Source organism: Neolamprologus brichardi, chromosome 8 (genome assembly GCF_056152115.1).
Source record: "Neolamprologus brichardi isolate AB-2024 chromosome 8, ASM5615211v1, whole genome shotgun sequence".
NCBI classification, from domain to species: domain Eukaryota; kingdom Metazoa; phylum Chordata; class Actinopteri; order Cichliformes; family Cichlidae; genus Neolamprologus; species Neolamprologus brichardi.
Window position 1 is genome coordinate 13,779,992 of NC_142111.1, and position 19,220 is coordinate 13,799,211.

Here is a 19,220-nt window from a genome sequence, read left to right on the forward strand (position 1 = left end):
AACATTATTGCCTCGACCGTCACAAATCACAGGCTGACTCGCACATCGCTTTTGTAGTTCTTGTTGTCAGTGCTTTTTTTCCCCATTGACAAAGTTAAATGGTGTCAATAACTAAAATTACAGTGGCACTCTTGTAGTGTTTTAGCGACCTGGTTGTCTTTCGAGGGCTTTAAGTTTCTTCCATGCTGCATTAACATCTCCCTGTCTCCCCTCACTCCTGACAGATTCATCTCCGTTCTATATATTTAAACCCTCTTTTACTCCACTCCATTACTCCCCATAACTTCTTCTCTGCCGGTGTTTTCGCTCGGCTCGGTGAAGGCTGGTAGATTTTAAGTGGTGCATGACAGGTGCGGCAGTTAAATATTGTGTCATAGCGGGTGTGTACGGTGTGTGCATGTCTATGGGAGGATGCGTATTTAGAAAAACTCGCAGGCTTGTTGTTGTGCTTTGTTTGGCATTTTATTTCCTTAGTGATCATAATTTTTTCCCATGGACATGTTATATTTCTCCCATCGGGGGTCTTCTCATTGCACGGACCACAGCAATATCGCACTGTCGTAAGTCAACATTATAGCCCGGCCACGTTAGTATGCAGATGCAGCCAGATTCTCAACTCCTACTGTGTATTTGTGTGTTTGAGTGTGTGTGCGTGGGTGTGTGCACAATATATATTACCATTTATATGCTGCACTTATATAATACATTTTAGTGTGTGGATGTGCATATTTACCCTCCTGTGTGATTTTAAATTTACTCCAATTTTGTGTTGTCTTCAACAATACATTTTCCTGTTTTGCTGCTCCGATGTTTCCTCTGCTTGGATATAGTTTGTGCATTAAAATAACTTTTCCCAGACCACCAGTAATTAAATAATTGCTATGTCTTCCTTCTAATTTTAGCAGAGCTTCTGTTATCACACACACAACGTTGGCAGTGGATGTTAAAAGTGCTGTTCTATGTCCAAGTTTGATTGATTCATTGTTTTCTCTCTCTCTCTCTCTCTCTCTCTCTCTCTCTCTCTCTCTCTCTCGCGCTCTCTCTCTCTCTCTCGCTCTCTCTTACATGTGGAAAATATTTCTCCAGAGTAAGGTGAATCCGCTCAATGTGACTCCACCCATACAAGCTGTGGACCAGGACAGAAACATACAACCTCCCTCTGACAGGCCGGGGATCCTATATTCCATCCTTATTGGTAGGTTTGTTTGTTTTTATTAAACATTTTAGGAAGTTATTTAATAAATGGCAAAGCGGTACAGTGGTTTGCAGTCACGTCACAGCAAGGAAGTTCTGGGTTAGAACCCTCTGGCCTGCTTGGTCCTTGGTGTGTCGAGTTTACTTGTACTCTGTGTGCCCACGTGAGTTCTCTCCAGGTCCTCTGGCTTCCTCCCACAACCTAAAAGGCATGTTTGGTTAATTGTTAATTCTAAATTGGCTGTAGGTGAAAAGGAAAACTAGCATCCTTATGTTTTTGTTGTTGTTGGGTTTTTTTTTTTTACCCAAACAATTTTAAATTCATATTTTTTTAAGCCTGATTGGTGAAACATTATTTAACATACCACTTACACAGGGCAATACGCTCTGACTTCTTTCGAGATTATCTTGTCAAATGTAGATCAGTGGTGTCGCGGTTCCTTAGGCTAGATTTAAGGCCCAATGCTAACGTCCACACTCAGAAATTTTAATATAAAAGTAAAAAGTGCATGCATTATTGTATCTTAAAGGCTGCCTTGTGCTATATTATTTCCACTAGAGCACTTTGTTGTCTAAATGCAGGCTTCCTTGGTGGTCCTAGATGATCCGGAAGTAGAATTTAAGCAAGAACCTTCAGCCATCAAGCCAATTTTCTTTGGAACCAGCTCCCGGTTTAGGTTTAGGAGATGCATGTTCTCTACTTTTAAGAGTGTATGCATCTCCTGTATGGCATAAGAGAGGCTTAAAATGTTCCTTTTTAAAAAAGCTTAGTTATACCTGGATCAAATGACCCCAAACCAAACCATCCCACTGTTTTAGGCTCATGATACACAGAGAACTCCATTTATTTATTTTCCCTTTCATATATGTCATTATGTTTTGTGTTCCATCCTGTTTGTTGCTCATGGTTTCAGCTTTCTGTCATTTATTTCCCCTCACCAACCTCAGGTAATAAGGTTGGTGAGGGCATCTGAGCCTTTTTTGTTAGAGGTTTTTCTTGAACCTCTTCCTTCCCACCGTTACCAGGTGCTTTGTTGTAGGGGATTGTTGGATTGATGGGGTTCTCTCACTAATCAGTGTTTTTACTTTACAGTATAAAGCACCCTGAGCTGCCTCTTGTGCACTAGCACTGTATAAATAAGCTGTGCTGAATCAAATGGAATCAAGTAACACACCTACAGAAGCACCAAAGCTGCACACACATTTGCCATCAGAGTGGAGAATGAGACCAGGCCTAAATGTTTCTAAGGCTTTTGATGAAGCAACTTAAATAGACAGTGATGAAAAAGTATGCTCTGGACAGTTTGTGAAAGAAAAAATTTTACAGAATTACAGAGGTGGAATTGTTTCTCGTTAGTGCTTTATATGTATCTAAAACTATAGGACAACTGTGCATCATACAAAATATTTTGATTATCATTTGAAACTATAAAATGCAGCATAACAACAACTTCAACAAGTCAGGATGTGCTTAGTCTGTAGAAATGTACTGACATGACTTGACACAGGCTTGATTAAATTTCCCAGACCCCTCCTGTGAAACTAATCTCTCTCTGAGTGAGGATTATTAGAGAAAGTGTGACAAAGGGCAAAAAAAAAAAAGATGTTGCAGCTTTGCAGCTCATCCAGCATTATGATTCTAAATCTAAAAACAGAAATTACTCTTGAAAGTAAGCTGAGGAATATTTAATGTGAACTGCAGTGGTTTTGGTTCCACTACTTGTGATTTTTAAGGAAGGATCTGACAAATATTTGAAGTGCCATTAATGGAGGCAGGTTAAATAAATCAAAAGTGAGGCTTTTATTTTACTGTTAAACATCTAAATGCGCCAGTTCACCTGAAAAAGCAAGAAACACGCAGGAGGGAAAAAGACACAGAGAAGATGGGAATTGCACCACTATTTGTGCACAAAAAGACTCTTATACACAAAAGGGTAATCAGGAAATAGGACACAATGGGGTAACTAAACACAGGTAAAGATAATCAAGGACAATGAGACAGGAGGGGGAGTAAAACATTTAACACAGGAGACAAATAACTATCAAAATAAGACTGGAGTTTAATAATCTAACAGGGAAATGTAGACATATGAGTAAACTTAAAAAAAAAAGTCATTTATACAGGAGGATGAGATGAGATTTTTGTGAGACCACAAATTAAAATCTAAAACAAACAGTAAGTAATCTAATAACTAAAAACTGAAAATGTTAAGGAAATACAAAAAGATGCAAATGTAAATAGTAATAAAAGTAAAAAGAAGGAAACATTTAATAAGTTGAAAAAAATCAAAGTCCTCCATCTAAGACGTCTGTCCAGCTGTACTCTTGCTGCATGTCATACTTGGCCCTCATTCTTTCTGAACTCCCTGCATGTTTCCACTACTGCTTTCAAAAAAAGGCATAGAAATAACATTAAAAGAGAGGGCTTTTGCAAAATTAAGATGCTTAATATATGTACCTAAGCTTGGATTCTAGGTAAAAGCACATGCCTTAGATATAATAATAAAAAAAATAGTATTGGGCACTCACTCGAAGAAATTTATGTAGCACATTTCATTCCAAGTGGAAGCCCAAAGTATCCATAAACATAGTAGAAATCATCTGTCTTGGAACGTGCCATCTCTCAAAAGCCAGTGAGATCAATGCTAGCTGCTGTAGCTGTAAAGATGTAACATAGACCGAAGTGCACACTTGAGAAATGTGATTGTGTACATCTGCCTGTGTTGCTGCTCTTTTTACCAGAGCTTGATTTCCCCATTGAACAATGTAGCCTTCCTAGGAATCATATATGTACGGGCGGTGTGTACCTGTTGCGAGCTGAGATCTTTAAACTGGGAGCATTATCCGAGTCTCTTGCCTTGGATTCTCCCTCTAGAAACCCATCAAGCAAACATAAAGTGATTCTAACACAAATGTTTCCTCCCCTCTCCCACAGCAGTATATCTTCTGTTAAAAATGCATTTTTGGTTTGCTCTTACTGTTTGTTTGTTGTCCTCTCTCTTCCAGGCAAACCAGAATCCTATGTAGAATATTTCCGCTTAAACAGAACCACAGCAGAACTTCTGCTACTGAAGCCCATCGACAGAGAGCACTACCACAGATTTGATCTGGTGATCAAGGTGAGAAACACTGCAGCAGCAAACAAGACAGTTTTAATGAGATTTTCTTTTTTCTTGCATGTTTCTTCTACCTCAAAGAAAACCGCCAGTTCACTCTGTAGTGCTTTTTTAAATGCCTTTAATCTACAAATATTCATCAAGCTGATCAGCAAATCTCTAAGTCCTAATAAAGACTGTTTGTATTAGGTTTATTTAGTTCCTGACAATTAAAAGTAAAGTAGTCTGCCATGAAGACATTTAATGATAGTAACTTTAAAGCATTCGCTACATTAGTATGCATGTGTAGGTGTTGTCTCCATAAGGCCAGTAATACAGTTAAACCATATAACATATATCAGGTTTTGCTTAGTTAAAAGTGTATATATATATATATATACATATATGGTACTACATGGAAGCTCCTGTCAGGCATCATATCGGCTAAGATGAACAAGCACATGGGTCAATACATGAGCGGGACACAGAAAGGAATTGGCAAGAATACCAGAGGCGCAAAACACCTGCTACTGGTAGACAGAACAGTCAGCCGAGACTGCAAGACCAGACTGACCAACCTGTGCACTGCCTGGATTGATTACAAGAAGGCCTATGACTCAATGCCCCACAGCTGGATACTGGAATGCCTAAAATTGTAGAAGATCAATGGGACCCTAAGAGCCTTCATCAGGGACTCAATGGGGATGTGGCGTACAACACTAGAGGCCAACTCCAAGCCCATAGCACAAGTCACCATCAAGTGCGAAGTACCAAGGAGATGCTCTGTCGCCACTGCTGTTCTGCATAGGCCTGAACCCCCTCAGTGAGATCATTAACAAGACTGGCTACGGATACCGACTACGGAACAGAACAGTTGTCAGCCACCTCCTGTACATGGATGACATCAAGCTGTATGCCAAGAGTGAACGAAACATCGATTCACTGATCCACACTACCAGGCTATACAGCAATGACATTGGAATGTCGTTCGGGCTGGAGAAGGGTAGTCGGATGGTAACAAAGAGAGGGAAGGTAGTCAGAACTGAGGGGATTGAACTACCAGAAGGCAACATTGCAGACATAGAGGACAGTTACAAGTACCTGGGGATCCCGCAGGCGAATGGGAACCATGAAGAGGCCGCTAGAAAAGCTGCAACCACCAAGTACCTGCAGAGGGTCAGGCAAGTCCTGAGGAGTCAGTTGAACGGTAAGAACAAGATCCGGGCCATCAACACGTACGCCCTGCCCGTGATCAGGTGGGGTAATAGGCTGGCCAAAGGAGGAGATCGAAGCCACTGACATAAAGACAAGAAAGCTCCTTACCATGCATGGAGGGTTTCACCCCAAGTCCAGCACCCTGAGGCTGTATGCTAAGCGGAAGGAAGGGGGCCGGGGACTGGTGAGTGTCAGCACCAAAATCCAGGATGAGACAACGAACATCCAAGAATACATCACGAAGATGGCCCCAACTGACAGCGTGCTCAGTGAATACCTCAGGCAGCAGAAACCCAAGAAAGAGGAGGGAGACGAGGAACCATCATGGAAGGACAGGCCCCTGCACGGTATGTACCACCGGCAGATAGAGGAGGTGGCTGATATCCAGAAATCCTACCAGTGGCTGGACAAAGCTGGACTGAAAGACAGCACAGAGGCACTAATCATGGCAGCACAAGAACAAGCTCTGAGTACAAGATCCATAGAGGCTGGGGTCTGTCACACCAGGCAAGACCCCAGGTGCAGGCTGTGTAAAGATGCCCCAGAGACAATCCAGCACATAACAGCAGGGTGCAAGATGCTAGCAGGCAAGGCATACATGGAACGCCATAACCAAGTGGCCGGCATAGTGTACAGGAACATCTGTGCCAAGTATAACCTGGACGTCTCGAGGTCAAAATGGGAAATGCCCCCAAGGGTGGTGGAGAATGACCGAGCTAAGATCCTGTGGGACTTCCAGATACAGACGGACAAAATGGTGGTGGCTAACCAACCGGACATAGTGGTGGTAGACAAACAGAAGAAGACGGCCGTAGTGATCGATGTAGCGGTTCCGAATGACAGTACTATCAGGAAGAAGGAACACGAGAAGCTGGAGAAATACCAAGGGCTCAGAGAAGAGCTCGAGAGGATGTGGAGGGTGAAGGTAACGGTGGTCCCCGTGGTAATCGGAGCACTAGGTGCGGGGACTCCCAAGCTAGGCGAGTGGCTCCAGCAGATCCCGGGAATAACATCGGAGATCTCTGTCCAGAAGAGCGCAGTCCTGGGAACAGCTAAGATACTGCGCAGGACCCTCAAGCTCCCAGGCCTCTGGTAGAGGACCCGAGCTTGAAGGATAAACCGCCCACAGGGGCGTGCTGGGTGTTTTAATCTTACCCTACTCTCAAATACTTACAGAATTTTACAACTAATATCTCTTACAAAAAAATGAATAAATAATGAAAGGAAAGGCAACAGAAGGGAGCAAAGTAACAGAAATACACTGGTCTTTTAATAATCCACCTGAGGTAAACTAAAAGGATTGGTACACATTTATTTGTACAAAACAATTTATTTTGCCTTTGTGAAATGAAAGAAGGACGTTTCATGACTTTAGTACAAACAATAACAGGTAAAGTAGGGTCTTTGGTCAGATATGTGACCAGCACCTCAGTGGTCACCGCCTCAGATATTTCTTGTAACATTTAAAATCCTTCTCTAAGGACAATGATCAACCACACTCCATCAAGCCACTCTGAATGAAAGATTTATAAGAGCTGGTTTGGAGTTTGCCAGATGCATTGAAGGATTATTAGAGCATGAGGAAAAAATATGATCCGATGTGCCAAAAACTATTTGGGCTGAACTCCAAGAACTCTGCCTGATGAGCACCAAGCACTGGTGTTCATTAAGCTCACTGGCGATCACTAAGCTCACTAATGCTATCCCTACAGTGAAGCATGGTTATAGCATCATAATGCTAAAAGAGCGTTTCTCACCATTAGGGACACGGAGACTGCTCAGAATTAAAAAGAATATGAACAAACAATCTTTTAAGAGATCATACTCATGTGGATTTGACACAAGTCTGAATATACTTGAGTGGACTTGAAACCCACAGAATATCTATAGAAAAATCTTGAGATGGCATCCATTCTTTGTGATGAATCGTGAAAGGTTTTGCCAAATAAAAGCTCTACTGGCTGCCAATGCACTGGATGAAGGGTTGGAATGCTTTTGCAAAGAAAGATTCTTGTTTTTAAAATGACAATTTCTCAAAAGCATGTTTTTGTTTGCTCATTGTCATTTCTGCATACTTCTAATGTTACGTTGCCAAAATGTAAGCAAACGTAGACTAAAAACTGGTCTCAAATTAGTACGTTAGCCCAGACCTGTAGCTGAACTTTCATTACGGATCCATGTTAGCATTTTTCACTCGTAAAATAGCAGAGAAGCCACACTATACAACTCTACTGGTTACTTAAATCAACTTAAAAAAAAAAAAACAAAAGAAAAGAAAAGAAAAAGAAAAAAAGACTGGAACTCAGAAATAAATCATCAACCCATACTTTTTCAGCAGCACTTAAACCTTTGAACTTGACTTAACAATTTCCTTAGAGAAATCATTTCATAAAATGACAGACTGATTAAACAGAATCACCAGCACAAACAAAAAAAGCACACTTGTTACTATTTTCAGCATGTGGAACTGGAATGCACGGGTAGTCGCAGCATCTGTCATATCACTGTCTGCAATTTCGTCAACCACTGTAAAGGCATACAGGCTTAGCAGCGTGATTTGTGGCTGGTCAGTTAGAGAAGATTCAAAGCTAAATTGGTTGTTATTACACTTTCCTCTCTCCCCTTTAGGCAGAACAGGACAACGGCCACCCCCTGCCAGCTTTTGCCAGCCTTCAAATCGAAGTTCTGGATGAAAACAACCAGGCACCCTACTTCCTGCAGCCTAGTTACCATGGCTACATCAGTGAGGCATCGCCAGTGGGAACCACCATAGCGACCAGCGCCAGCCTATCTGTACCACTGGCCATAATAGCACTGGATAATGATGTGGAGGAGGTATGATGAACATGTACAGAGCTGTGATTGATTACAAAAACATTGTTGTTACTGTTTAATCAAATTCTAACAGAGTGAAGAATGAAAATGTTTTTGTAAAACACAGAACGACGCAGCTGTTTTAAAATGGTTTGGATTTTTTAGTATGTGTAAAAACCCTTACAACATTTTGATCTGTTGAATCTACTTCTTTTATAGCTGGCACTCAATAAGACCCCTGTAGGTATCAGCTTGGTGCATTCCTTCTATCTTGACCTTCAGAGTTCTGAGTGGTGTTAACAAGGACTGTGCTTCTAACAACAGACACATGACTCACTTATGTCAATGCTCATTGGTGTTGTGATGTTAAGGTTTACTATACTAGATAAAAACAGACCATTAGCCTTTTACTTCCTGTTGTATTAGAGATCATTTATCTCTGTAGGCCTGTCAAGATCTTTGCTATCCTACTGATTTACTTGTTGTAAATAATACAACTGCTGAAAGGCACATCCTTGATAACAGGCAGACAAAATGCCTGTTATCTAACTGCCTACTAATCACACAGGTGATTGAAAATAACAGCTTAAGCTAGCAGATATTTTATTTTATTTTTACAATTTTGTTATATCAGGTGCTAGCTTACATATTAAGCTAATATTGCTGATTCAAAACACTGTCTCTGTTCATCGCTCTATCTCATGTTTTCAGCAACATTGTTAAATAACAAAAAAGAGAGGGAAACTGAGTGACAGGTTAGCCAGACATTATTAGCAGCTTACATAGGACCACAAAAGCACATATTTTAATAACTTACGACTAATACATCTTTTTTTTTCAGACCATAATAAAATGCACCCACTGGACACTAATTATTATTAGGAACTCAAATCAGACAAAAGGAAAGGTGATTTAAGGGTCTTTGAATATGGGATGGTTGCTGGTACCAAACAGGCTGATCTGTATATTTTAGAAACTGTTAACTGACATTTCGCTACTATCTCTAGAGTTTACAGAGAATGTTCCAAAAAACAGGAAAAAATCCAGTGAGCAGCAGCTCTCTGAGCAAGTAGACTTTGTTGATGCCAGAGATTAGAGGGGAATGGCCAGACTGCTTTAAGCTGATAGGAAGGCAACAAAAAATCAGGTAACCACTCATTACAACCAAGGTCTGCAGAAGAGCATCTCTTGAACTTGAAGCAGAGGACCACTTCTGTCAGCTAAGAACAGGAAACTAAGGGTACAATTCACATGGGTGAATTCTAATCACCAAAATTGGAAAATGGAAGATTGGAAAAACATTGCCAGGTATGCTGCAATGTTGAGATTGTAGGATTAGAATTTTGATTAAGCAACATTGTAGCATGTATCCATCCTGCCTTAGATCAGCAGTTCAGGAACGATATGGGGGTATATAATGATGTGGTGGTTAGGGATGGGTATCGAAAACCGGTTCTTGTTGAGAAAAAGGCTTGCACCCATTTGCCACAGCAGATGCCCCCGATTTTCGGTAAGTGAATGTGTTTAATTGTAGGCAGGGACATTATTGGATATTCTTGTGTAATTGCTACAGAAGAATATTTATTTTATTATTTTACATTCACAATTTTTTTTCCTGGGGACCCTGTGACACCCCATTGAAGAGCCGTAGGTTGGATCTGTTAAGATCTCACTGTTGGGTTTGTAAGGCCATGTTACTCCTAAATTTCTATCTTGTTCAAAGAGAAGATATAAAACAAAGATCTAAGCTTATTGACCTTAGTGTTCTCCTTTTTTTTAAAAAAAAATAATCGATAAGAGAATCGATAAAGAATCGAATCGTTAAACAGAATCGAAAATGGAATCGGAATCGTGAAAATCTTATCAATACCCATCCCTAGTGGTGGTATATTTTCATGGCACATCCCACTGTGCATCATTTAAATGCCACAACCTACCTGAGGATTGTTACAGACCATGTCTAGCCCTTCATGACCCAGTGACCAATCTTCTGATGGCTGCTTCCAACAGTTTTACTCGTCATATCAAACAGCTCAACTTGGTGAATGTTTTTTTGAACATGGCAATGAGCTCGCCGTATTCAAATGGCCTTTACGGTCGTCGGATCTCAACCCAGTAGAGCACGAGAGAATATGAATGTGAATGATTCTAACATGTCAATATGCACTGAACTCTCAAAGAAATGTTTCCAGCTCAAAGAAGTAAGGAAGTCCTAAAAGGAAAAATAGACTTTGGCACTGTACTAGCAAGTTGTACTAATAAAGTGTCTGGTGAGTGTATATTACCTTTAGATGCCTTGCTGCTAGCGGGGCTATGGAGAACATATCGCAAAATCTAGATCTTGACAGGCCTACCAAAGCTATGACTAAACGATGAGGGCATGGGTCTATCTTCTGGTCAGCTGTTAGAAGCACTTTGGATCTCTTTACCTTACTGATATAAAATCCTGCTCTCATGTAAATAAACCAGCTCTTGCCTAGAAACAAAATGAAACCATCATGTAAACAAAGCTAGAAGCATGGTGACAGTATTTAATCATACCATACAGAAATGAGGGATTGGTCTATTCAAGTGTCCGTTTTCGCCGCCCTCTTTCAAGCTCTGCCGAATCTCGGCTTTGTGCCTTGCTTGCAGTGTGTGAAGTGCCCTATCTAATTTCCCTCTGAATCTGGATAGTAAAACCATTTCCCTCTTAAATTGCCTCTCGGTAATGTAAGATATTTACAGTGCTGCAACATTGTTATCACCGATGCATTCCCAAGAGCTTAGTTTGTTTAAGATGTAGCATAGGCATTTTGACAAAAACAAGCTTTGGTTCGCTGCTTTCTAAAAGACCCCAACAGCTTGGAATGGGCTTAGAGAGGATAATGTGTGCATTTGTGTGTGTTCCCGGGACTGTGTATGTGTGTGTCAAGTGATATACATTGAGTTATTTTTAATATTGCTAACCCTGGCCTTTCCTCCAGCATTAAGCACCAACAATGATGATTAGTCCTAATTGCTTTTATGTGACATCCATCACTTTTATTTATGTGTGTGTGCATACAAATGCGAGTATCTGTGTGCGCCTGTAACTGTGCTGCTGTGTGTACGTGCATGCTTATTTATGACTCAATATCCACACCGGCTACATCGACAGTATTATCAGCTCCCCCCCCACCCCCACCCTGCTGAGCCAGCCTTATCTGGAATGAGAGCTCCCCTCTCTCTCTCTCTCTCCCTCATGCGCACATACACACACATACAGACACACACACACACACACACACAAACACAGAAGAGATGACTGTGTAGGTAATGTCAGAGGAGGGCTTGGATGAGGATTGCCTCTCCATCACTGAGTACAGCACACAGACACACACCGATTGAGCCCTCTTCTGAGAATTTGTTATGTCAAGAAAACACAAGGGATGTTTTTCATTCGTATTCTTAACCATCTCTTGTCCAAGCACTTCTTTGTTCACAGCTGTTTTGCTTATGAAGCGTGTGGATTCACTGTGTTTTGCCACTGATATATTCAGCTTTGTAATGTATATATAATTATTTCAAAGAAACACAGTTCGACAGCTGGCTCTTGCCTACTTTTGCCCATCAATTATCATCTTGGCCAGAAATTCTGTGTATTTTTTTAACCAATCCAGTGTAGCTTCACTACAGGTTTGCATGTATAGTAATTAATGTAGATGAAAGTGAGACATGAGTGAATGGTATCTGAGTGCAAGCGATCCCCCAGCAGAGGATTTAAGGGTAAAAACAAAAAGTTAAATGTTGTAATGTTGCTATGTCTCTCTTCAACAGACACGGGATCCGCAGCTTCAATTCTCACTGGACAGCTATTCTCATGTTTTCTCTGTATCTGCTACTGGAATCAAAAGATACCTCACTCTGGTGCAGCCGGTCGACAGAGAGACACAAGACTCCTACACATTCACGGTACTCTATGGGCTTGATGTCTGTGTGCACTACACAAAGTGTTTGCATGTGAGGGGAAAAGCGATAGATAAGTGTCTGAATGCATTTGAATAACTCCCCTTCAAAGTCAGATAAAAGCAGGGGTCTTGGGAAAAACAAACAAAAAAATCTGACGAAAAGAAGTGAAAAACGGAAACAAAATGACACCAGAGAATATGGAGAAAAATAAAAATATGCTCGGGTTTCTTAACCTATGCTTGAGCCCGACTTTAAGCCATTTTAGCAGTAAGGCGAGAGAAGCGAGATAAAGTGAGGAGTGGAGAAAATGCAGAGGATGTGAGTACAGGTGAAGCACACACACAAAAAAAAGCAGATTAGAAAGAAGAGAGCGGGAGGTTACAGAGAACACAAACAACAGACCTACTGTGGAGGGAGGCGGATATAGAGGCCTGAAGTACAAAAATCACGAGAAGGCGAAGGAAAAGGGCAAACATGGAAGGAATTTCTTCAACCTTCATATGTTTTTAAAAGTTGATTTGATTTTCTGTCCTAACAGTGCTTCTAAAAAATAAGTTTGAAATGACAGTATTAATTATTATACTGTCACTAGTAATTAATGCCTTTGTTGCTTACTGTAGAAATGAATGTAGCAAACAAGACTAATTACAGTGATTACAGTCCTTCTGTGTCCACATCTTTCCGTATTTTGTCTGCTTCTGTCTGTCTACCTGGTACGTTTTCTTCATGTTCCCCTCTTCTCCCTGTTTTTTTTTTTTTTTTTTTTAAATTTATCAGTGGAATCTAATCCAGCAGCTTCTTCATTGGTAGGGCGCATGTAAGCTGCCCAATGTCAAGCAGAGTATCAAAATGTACCTCAGTATATGATGTACTGCATTGTTACTTCACACAGCAGCTGTTATCTGACAAGCTCAGGCTGGTAACTCTGGCAGTGTGTGTGTGTGTGTGTGTGTGTGTGTGTGTGCGTGCGTGCGTGCACGTGTGGGACTGTATGTGGCCCTGTGTGTCCTTGAGTGTGTATTCAGCAATTTGGGAGTTAAAGATGGAAAAAGCAGAAGGCCTGGTGTATTGATTTAAAGGCAGAGGTGTACAGTAATCATCATGAAAGCCTTGGAGGAGAAATTAAACTCAAGGCAGAGAGAGATATGAGAAATGGTGGGTGATTTTCATTTGAAGGAGTGAATCAGCTTCTTGGCAGATGAGCTTGTGGAGAAGATTGGTATCAGCGAAGAAACTTCATTCCTGCCGATATTCGCTTTGAATGATTTCTAAAACATGGCTGAAATGCACATTTTCGCTTGAATTTTTCTGCTACTGACTCATTCATGGGCGAGTGGAGGGACATTGGGGAAAAAAAGATGAAACCAGGCACGGTCATAAACAAAATTTGTCATGGATGTGAATTGACATTTGAATGTTTTGAACATCTCAGAGCATGAACTGAAGGACAGGGGAGACTAAAAACACGCTTGTGACATTAAAGTTGATTTAAATAGAAACAACATACTTAACGTGATTAATTTTATCTAAGTTAATCGAGCTCGTACGACTTGAACGACAATCAGTTTTTGACATTTCTCTCATGTTTTCAGAAATTGGTTGGTGAAGTTGAGCTTTTTTCATGTTTGTACCTATGAAGCCACAAACATTGATGTTTTAAAGTGGCAGGGTGCAAAACACAATAATAAAGAACAGGCTCTACTCTATTGTCTTCTTTTTCCTTTCTGTATACAGATTTTGTCATTCATTAATGACAATACTGTGAAGCATCTTGTAACTACACTCTCTTTATTGGCTACATCTCTTTGTTTGTTAATGCATATTTCTAATCAGACAGCATCCAAATGGAATAGAATAGAAATGAAAATTGAGTATTTTGCAAACTTCTGTTAAATGCTAAATTTTGAAGCACAGTGTCTACAGCAGACGTAGACCACTCCAGGTGTCACTCCTTTCAGTTAGGGACAAGACACTGAGGCTACAACTCATCCAATTTGGCTTAGGGTATATGGCATAAACAGCATGGATCCATCCTGCCTTGTATCAACGGTTCACGCTGGTGGGGGTGGTGTAGTAGTGTGGGAGATTTTTTTTTTTTCCCCAGCAGAATTTTGCACCCAATAGCACCAACTGAGCGTAGTTTAAACACCTGAGTTTTGTTGCTGATCACGTCCATCCCTCTATGACCACGGTGTACCGATATTTTAACGTATATTCCGTGTCACAAAGCTCAGATGATTTCAAACTGGTTTCTTGAACATGATAATGGGTTCACTGTGCCCTCCACAGTCACCTTTGGGTTGTGGTGGAACCCAAAGATCTGGAGCAACCGTGTGATGCTATCACCTCAATGACCAAAGTCTATGCTTAATATTTCCAACACCTTGGTGATTCTGTGCAATGAACTGTACTTAAGACAAAAAAAGGGGGTCCAACTCAGTATTTCAAGATAAAACTAATGAAGTAACGTCATTTTAAAATAACGTTATTATTATTCTTGTTATCAAAAGAATCCTACACTGTAATTTTTTTAAAGAGAAATACAAAGTTAAGGAAAATCAAGATGTCAAGCACAGATTTAGTGCATAGTCCACCCGCCTTCTCATCAGCAAGCCTCTCAAAATCAAGACTGTGTTTTTTTTTTAAAAGAAGGAACACTTTGGCTCTTTGCTTTGTTAACACTGTTCCTTTTTCTGCCTTTGTCTCAGCTCGTAGCATCAGACGGTGTCCAGGAGAGCACTGCAGTTACCGTGGCCATAACAGTGTTGGATGCTAATGACAACACTCCAACCTTTCCTAATGTTTCCTATAATGTGAACCTGTTTATCGACATGATGCCTGGAGAAGCCGTGTTACAGGTACACACTGTCGAACACATACAGGTTAATAACACATCTAGTCTGTGGCAGCTTTAGCAGCATGATTCGTTAAAGTTTTTCTTGGAGCATGTTGATGAGTGTTTGGACATGAATCACATTTGTGTGTATGTGTGTGTGTGTGTGTGCGTCTTTTCCTAGCTGTCAGCATTTGACTCCGATGCAGGTCAAAATGGTCTCATCACGTATCGGATTTTGGCTGGTCACCAAGGACACTTTGTCATAGGCAACAGGTAAATTGATGAGTGGCATTGTTTTTGTTTTATTTACTCTTTAGCATTGAGGGAATATGCTTGTTTGCTATTTTGTTGTAATTTTGAGAAGACTGAAATCTCTAGCAGTAACCATTAATCGCTCAGCTAAACATAAAGGCTCTAAAAAGGTGAAACCTCTCGCCCGCACCAATCTATGCGGAAATAAATAAAATATGTATAGGCCTAACAATGACAATGAGTCACTTGGGATTTATTGTGGCCTTAAGGTTGCCAGGAAACCAACAGAGCATTGCAGTGGATAGAACTCCTGCCTAAGATGTTGCTTGGTATAAGTGGTTTAGACATTGGATCGAGAATACAAATAAATGTAGTGGCTAAATTGTCAGGCTTTTGCAAACTATGCATGTTAGAAATAATAGCATAATGGAAGTTATGTTGGTGGTTTTCTTGTATAGCTCAGGTAAAGTTAGAAAATCCACTATGAAAGTGTGATAAGTATTTATAATCAGATAAACGTAACTATTTCCACAGCAGTGGGATCATCACTGTGGCACCAGGCGTGGAGCTAAGTGTTGGGCAGAGCTATGCGTTGACCGTAGAAGCCATGGACAATGGGCCTGAACCCCACCGAAGGTAGGGGTTTCTCACTTTGTGATTCGCCGGGTATTTTCTTTCTGTCTGGTGATGAAACTCGAAAGGTCATCAGATTTCCGGAGCGTCCACACTCATGGTCAGACACGGCACATCTCTGTCTGTCGCTTCCCACTTTGTTACCCCTCTCCTGTTACTCTTTCTGTTCGCCATTTTCAGATGAGTTGTTTTCATTCTTAGAAATATATATATCATAAATTATAGTTTTAAATCGGAATAGAGCTGAAAAGGAGTCTGAAACAAGAAAATGGATAGTGTGAGTGTGAGGGGGGGAAGAAACAAGGCAGAATAATTGGGTGCCTCAAGACACCCTCTTCTTGAGAGCAGAAAGAAAATTATACTGTCTCTGACTCCAAAAAGGAACGATTTTAACAACTACTGACATACGTGGCATCTGAAATACCACAGAGAGAGGTAGAAAGCAAATATAGTGCACTGTGGTCTGTTGCCTTCGAGGGGTACGGACAGACTTGGTAACACGGCTTTTAAAATGTTTTCTGCTCTGCATCTCTACATCATTAATTGAATCAGTAAGGACCATAACTTTAAGCAAATCACAATTCCCTGCCGTTCTCCAACCAGCTTTATTAAATGGAAAAGGCAGCTGCTCCTAATACATTTTAAACTCTTTGTAAGTATTGATTTGCGTAGCTATAGTCTGGCAGAGATGTGAAATTTTAGCTTCAAGCAGTTACCGTACAATATTTGAGAACAGAAGCAAATCCAACCATTGAACCACTCACCCACTGGAACACACATTGATGTAGCAGGTGCACTCTCGGAGAGTTTGATTTTTTGAGCGTTTTGTGCCGCTCCATACTGCAACTCGACGCAAGAAACAAAAGAGACTCACTGGGAGCAAGCCATGAGCTTTTGTGTATAACAGTTACGCTTAGACTTTTTGATGTATGTCATCCTTCTTTTTGTGTTCCACTTAGTTTTGGTTTTTTTGTTTGTTTTCTTGTCTTGTTGTATATCATCAGATAGAGGAACACCATAAAGAAGATTGCACAAAAGCATCGGAGTAATTGGCATCAGTGAAAACAAAAGTCATACTCGCTGATCTACATCACCACACAGCTTTCTGATACTCGATGGGTGTTGTTCTTTGTATTCTGCACTTGGGAATAACGCAGCAAAAGGACAAATTAACACTGTGCGTCCTTGTAGAAAGGACAAACAAGCCGAGTCCCTGCTTTACAAATGAGAAGCACAGAACAAAAGCAACACTTGGGTGCAAACATGGGGAAACATTTAATCAAGACTTTTTTTTTCCTTTACACACCGCTTGAGGAAAAAGAACAGGGCAATACCCAGGTGGTTATCACTTGTTAGGCAGGCTGCTATAACAGGAAGTCAGTCTTTTTAAATTGATGTAAGTTGAGCAGGTCAGTGGGAGATATATCTGAATTTCTGATTATAAAATACATTTGAGGATGTGATTGAATACTTGGACATTTAATTTGAACTGTCAGTGGGCACAGGTTGAGACTTCTGCTCTCTTTAGAAACCTGACAAAATGCACTTGTATTCAATCAGCTCCCCTGAGACGTGGTTAAAATGCTGTAAGGTGTAAAATGAACGTTTTTGCATATGATAAGCAGTGTGCAGCATCAGTAGTGTCACTCCAAATAAAGTATCTGCGCCTAAATTTCATTCAGATATTCCCACAGCTCTGACAGAATAACGCACTGTACTCATGCACTATTATGTATGCAAACGTATGTGCTGGTGCTTGGGCAAGATTTGAGAATACCGTGCAGCTCACCTCACTTATGATGTATAAGGTTAGAGCTTCATTAATAAAGAGGTTGTATTTTGATAGTTGACATTTTGATTAGAGGTAATATCGTACATGTAGTTTGGGAAATGAACACTTCAATGCAAATATTAAACTGTAGCTTGTGAATTTTTAACTAAAGATTTCAACTGTGACTCTGGGAAACCTGCATCTCAGACAGATCAATTGAGAAATTTCATATAAATGGCAAAAAATGTATTGTGCCACGTGCTTGAATACACACAGTTCTCTCATTTTGTCTCATACTGAAGGTACGGTATGTAATAAACTCAGAAGAAAGACTTCCAAAACAGTTGGAAGCAAGAAATTAACTTTAGCTCGCGTCTTATTAGCCTGACCTGTCACAGACATGTTACATAATTGTAACGCAACCTTTGCTTGGTTTTAGCGTAAAGAAATTATTTAAGAATACATTTCCTAAATTGCAGTTGGCCGTTTCGTGATTTTGGTTGCTATGCATTGGAGAAATTGCGCTGATTGGATGAAGTAACTTAATTTTTATTTAGACAATAAATCATAGAGGTTACTGCCATAACACGTATTCACAATGTTAAATTGACCAGACAGAAACATCAGAAATATCCCGACCACATGGGTTACCTCTGGATATCAGACACTGTTGTGCCCTTGTGCTTTGTGTTTTACTATTAACGTCAAACAGTAGTTACATTTCTCTCAGTTCTGATTGCATTTTGAGAAGCTAATGTAAATGTAAATAATTTAAAAAATAAAACGCACAATGCCTTTCATCTCAAGCTTCCAAAGTTCATGTACTTTATAAAGCATTAAAGTTTTTTGCATTTTCTGGCTTGCTTACTGCCCTCACATTTACTCTGAATCAACCTACCAACTCTAATACATTAATTCAGCAAGACTGATAATATCTAATGTGTAGAGCAAGAATAATGTATGGCTTGCATGCCACATTGCCTTTCTGGAGCAATATTTCTCAGTCATTCCAAAACTAGAATCCTTTTTTATCCTTCTAGCCATGAAGCTGCCAAATCAATATAGAATGTGAACTTCTGCAGATTGAGGTGGTTCCAGTGATTGGCATGGAGATTGTCCCCAAATTTCCCCAGACCCCCGTTTATCTCAGCTGAAAATGTAACCTGCATGACAAATCAATATCTCTCTGTGCTACAGTACCTGATTTGTTAAAACTATGAATGAGCTGCGTCCTCATTATGATGGCAGCTAACAAAAACAAAAGGGAGCATTTTTAAAGTATCGCGTTAGGCGTCTGGAACTTTTAATAATGAACTAAATCACCACGAGAGAGAGAGAAGATAACACAGATGAAGATGTTAGATAAAAAGTGAATTTGCAAAAAATAGATCATTTTTACTGTACCTTACATGTCATGTAGTGAATTATGAAAGGGAGCACAAGCGATGTGACTTATCAACTACAGCTAGCAAACTTAGTT

The 19,220-nt window shown here is 40.3% G+C and overlaps 1 protein-coding gene across 1 annotated transcript in view; it reads left to right on the forward strand.

Annotated features, from left to right (window-relative positions):
* The window catches only part of LOC102780475 (protocadherin-15-like), a 213,590-nt gene that overhangs the window by 75,955 nt on the left and 118,415 nt on the right, over positions 1-19,220 (forward strand). Inside the window, exons 10-16 of the mRNA XM_087844645.1 lie at positions 1,087-1,195; positions 4,201-4,313; positions 8,133-8,339; positions 12,117-12,251; positions 14,957-15,106; positions 15,266-15,357; positions 15,871-15,972. Coding sequence (XP_087700771.1) covers positions 1,087-1,195; positions 4,201-4,313; positions 8,133-8,339; positions 12,117-12,251; positions 14,957-15,106; positions 15,266-15,357; positions 15,871-15,972 — 908 coding nt within the window. The remainder of the gene's footprint in view (positions 1-1,086; positions 1,196-4,200; positions 4,314-8,132; positions 8,340-12,116; positions 12,252-14,956; positions 15,107-15,265; positions 15,358-15,870; positions 15,973-19,220) is intronic.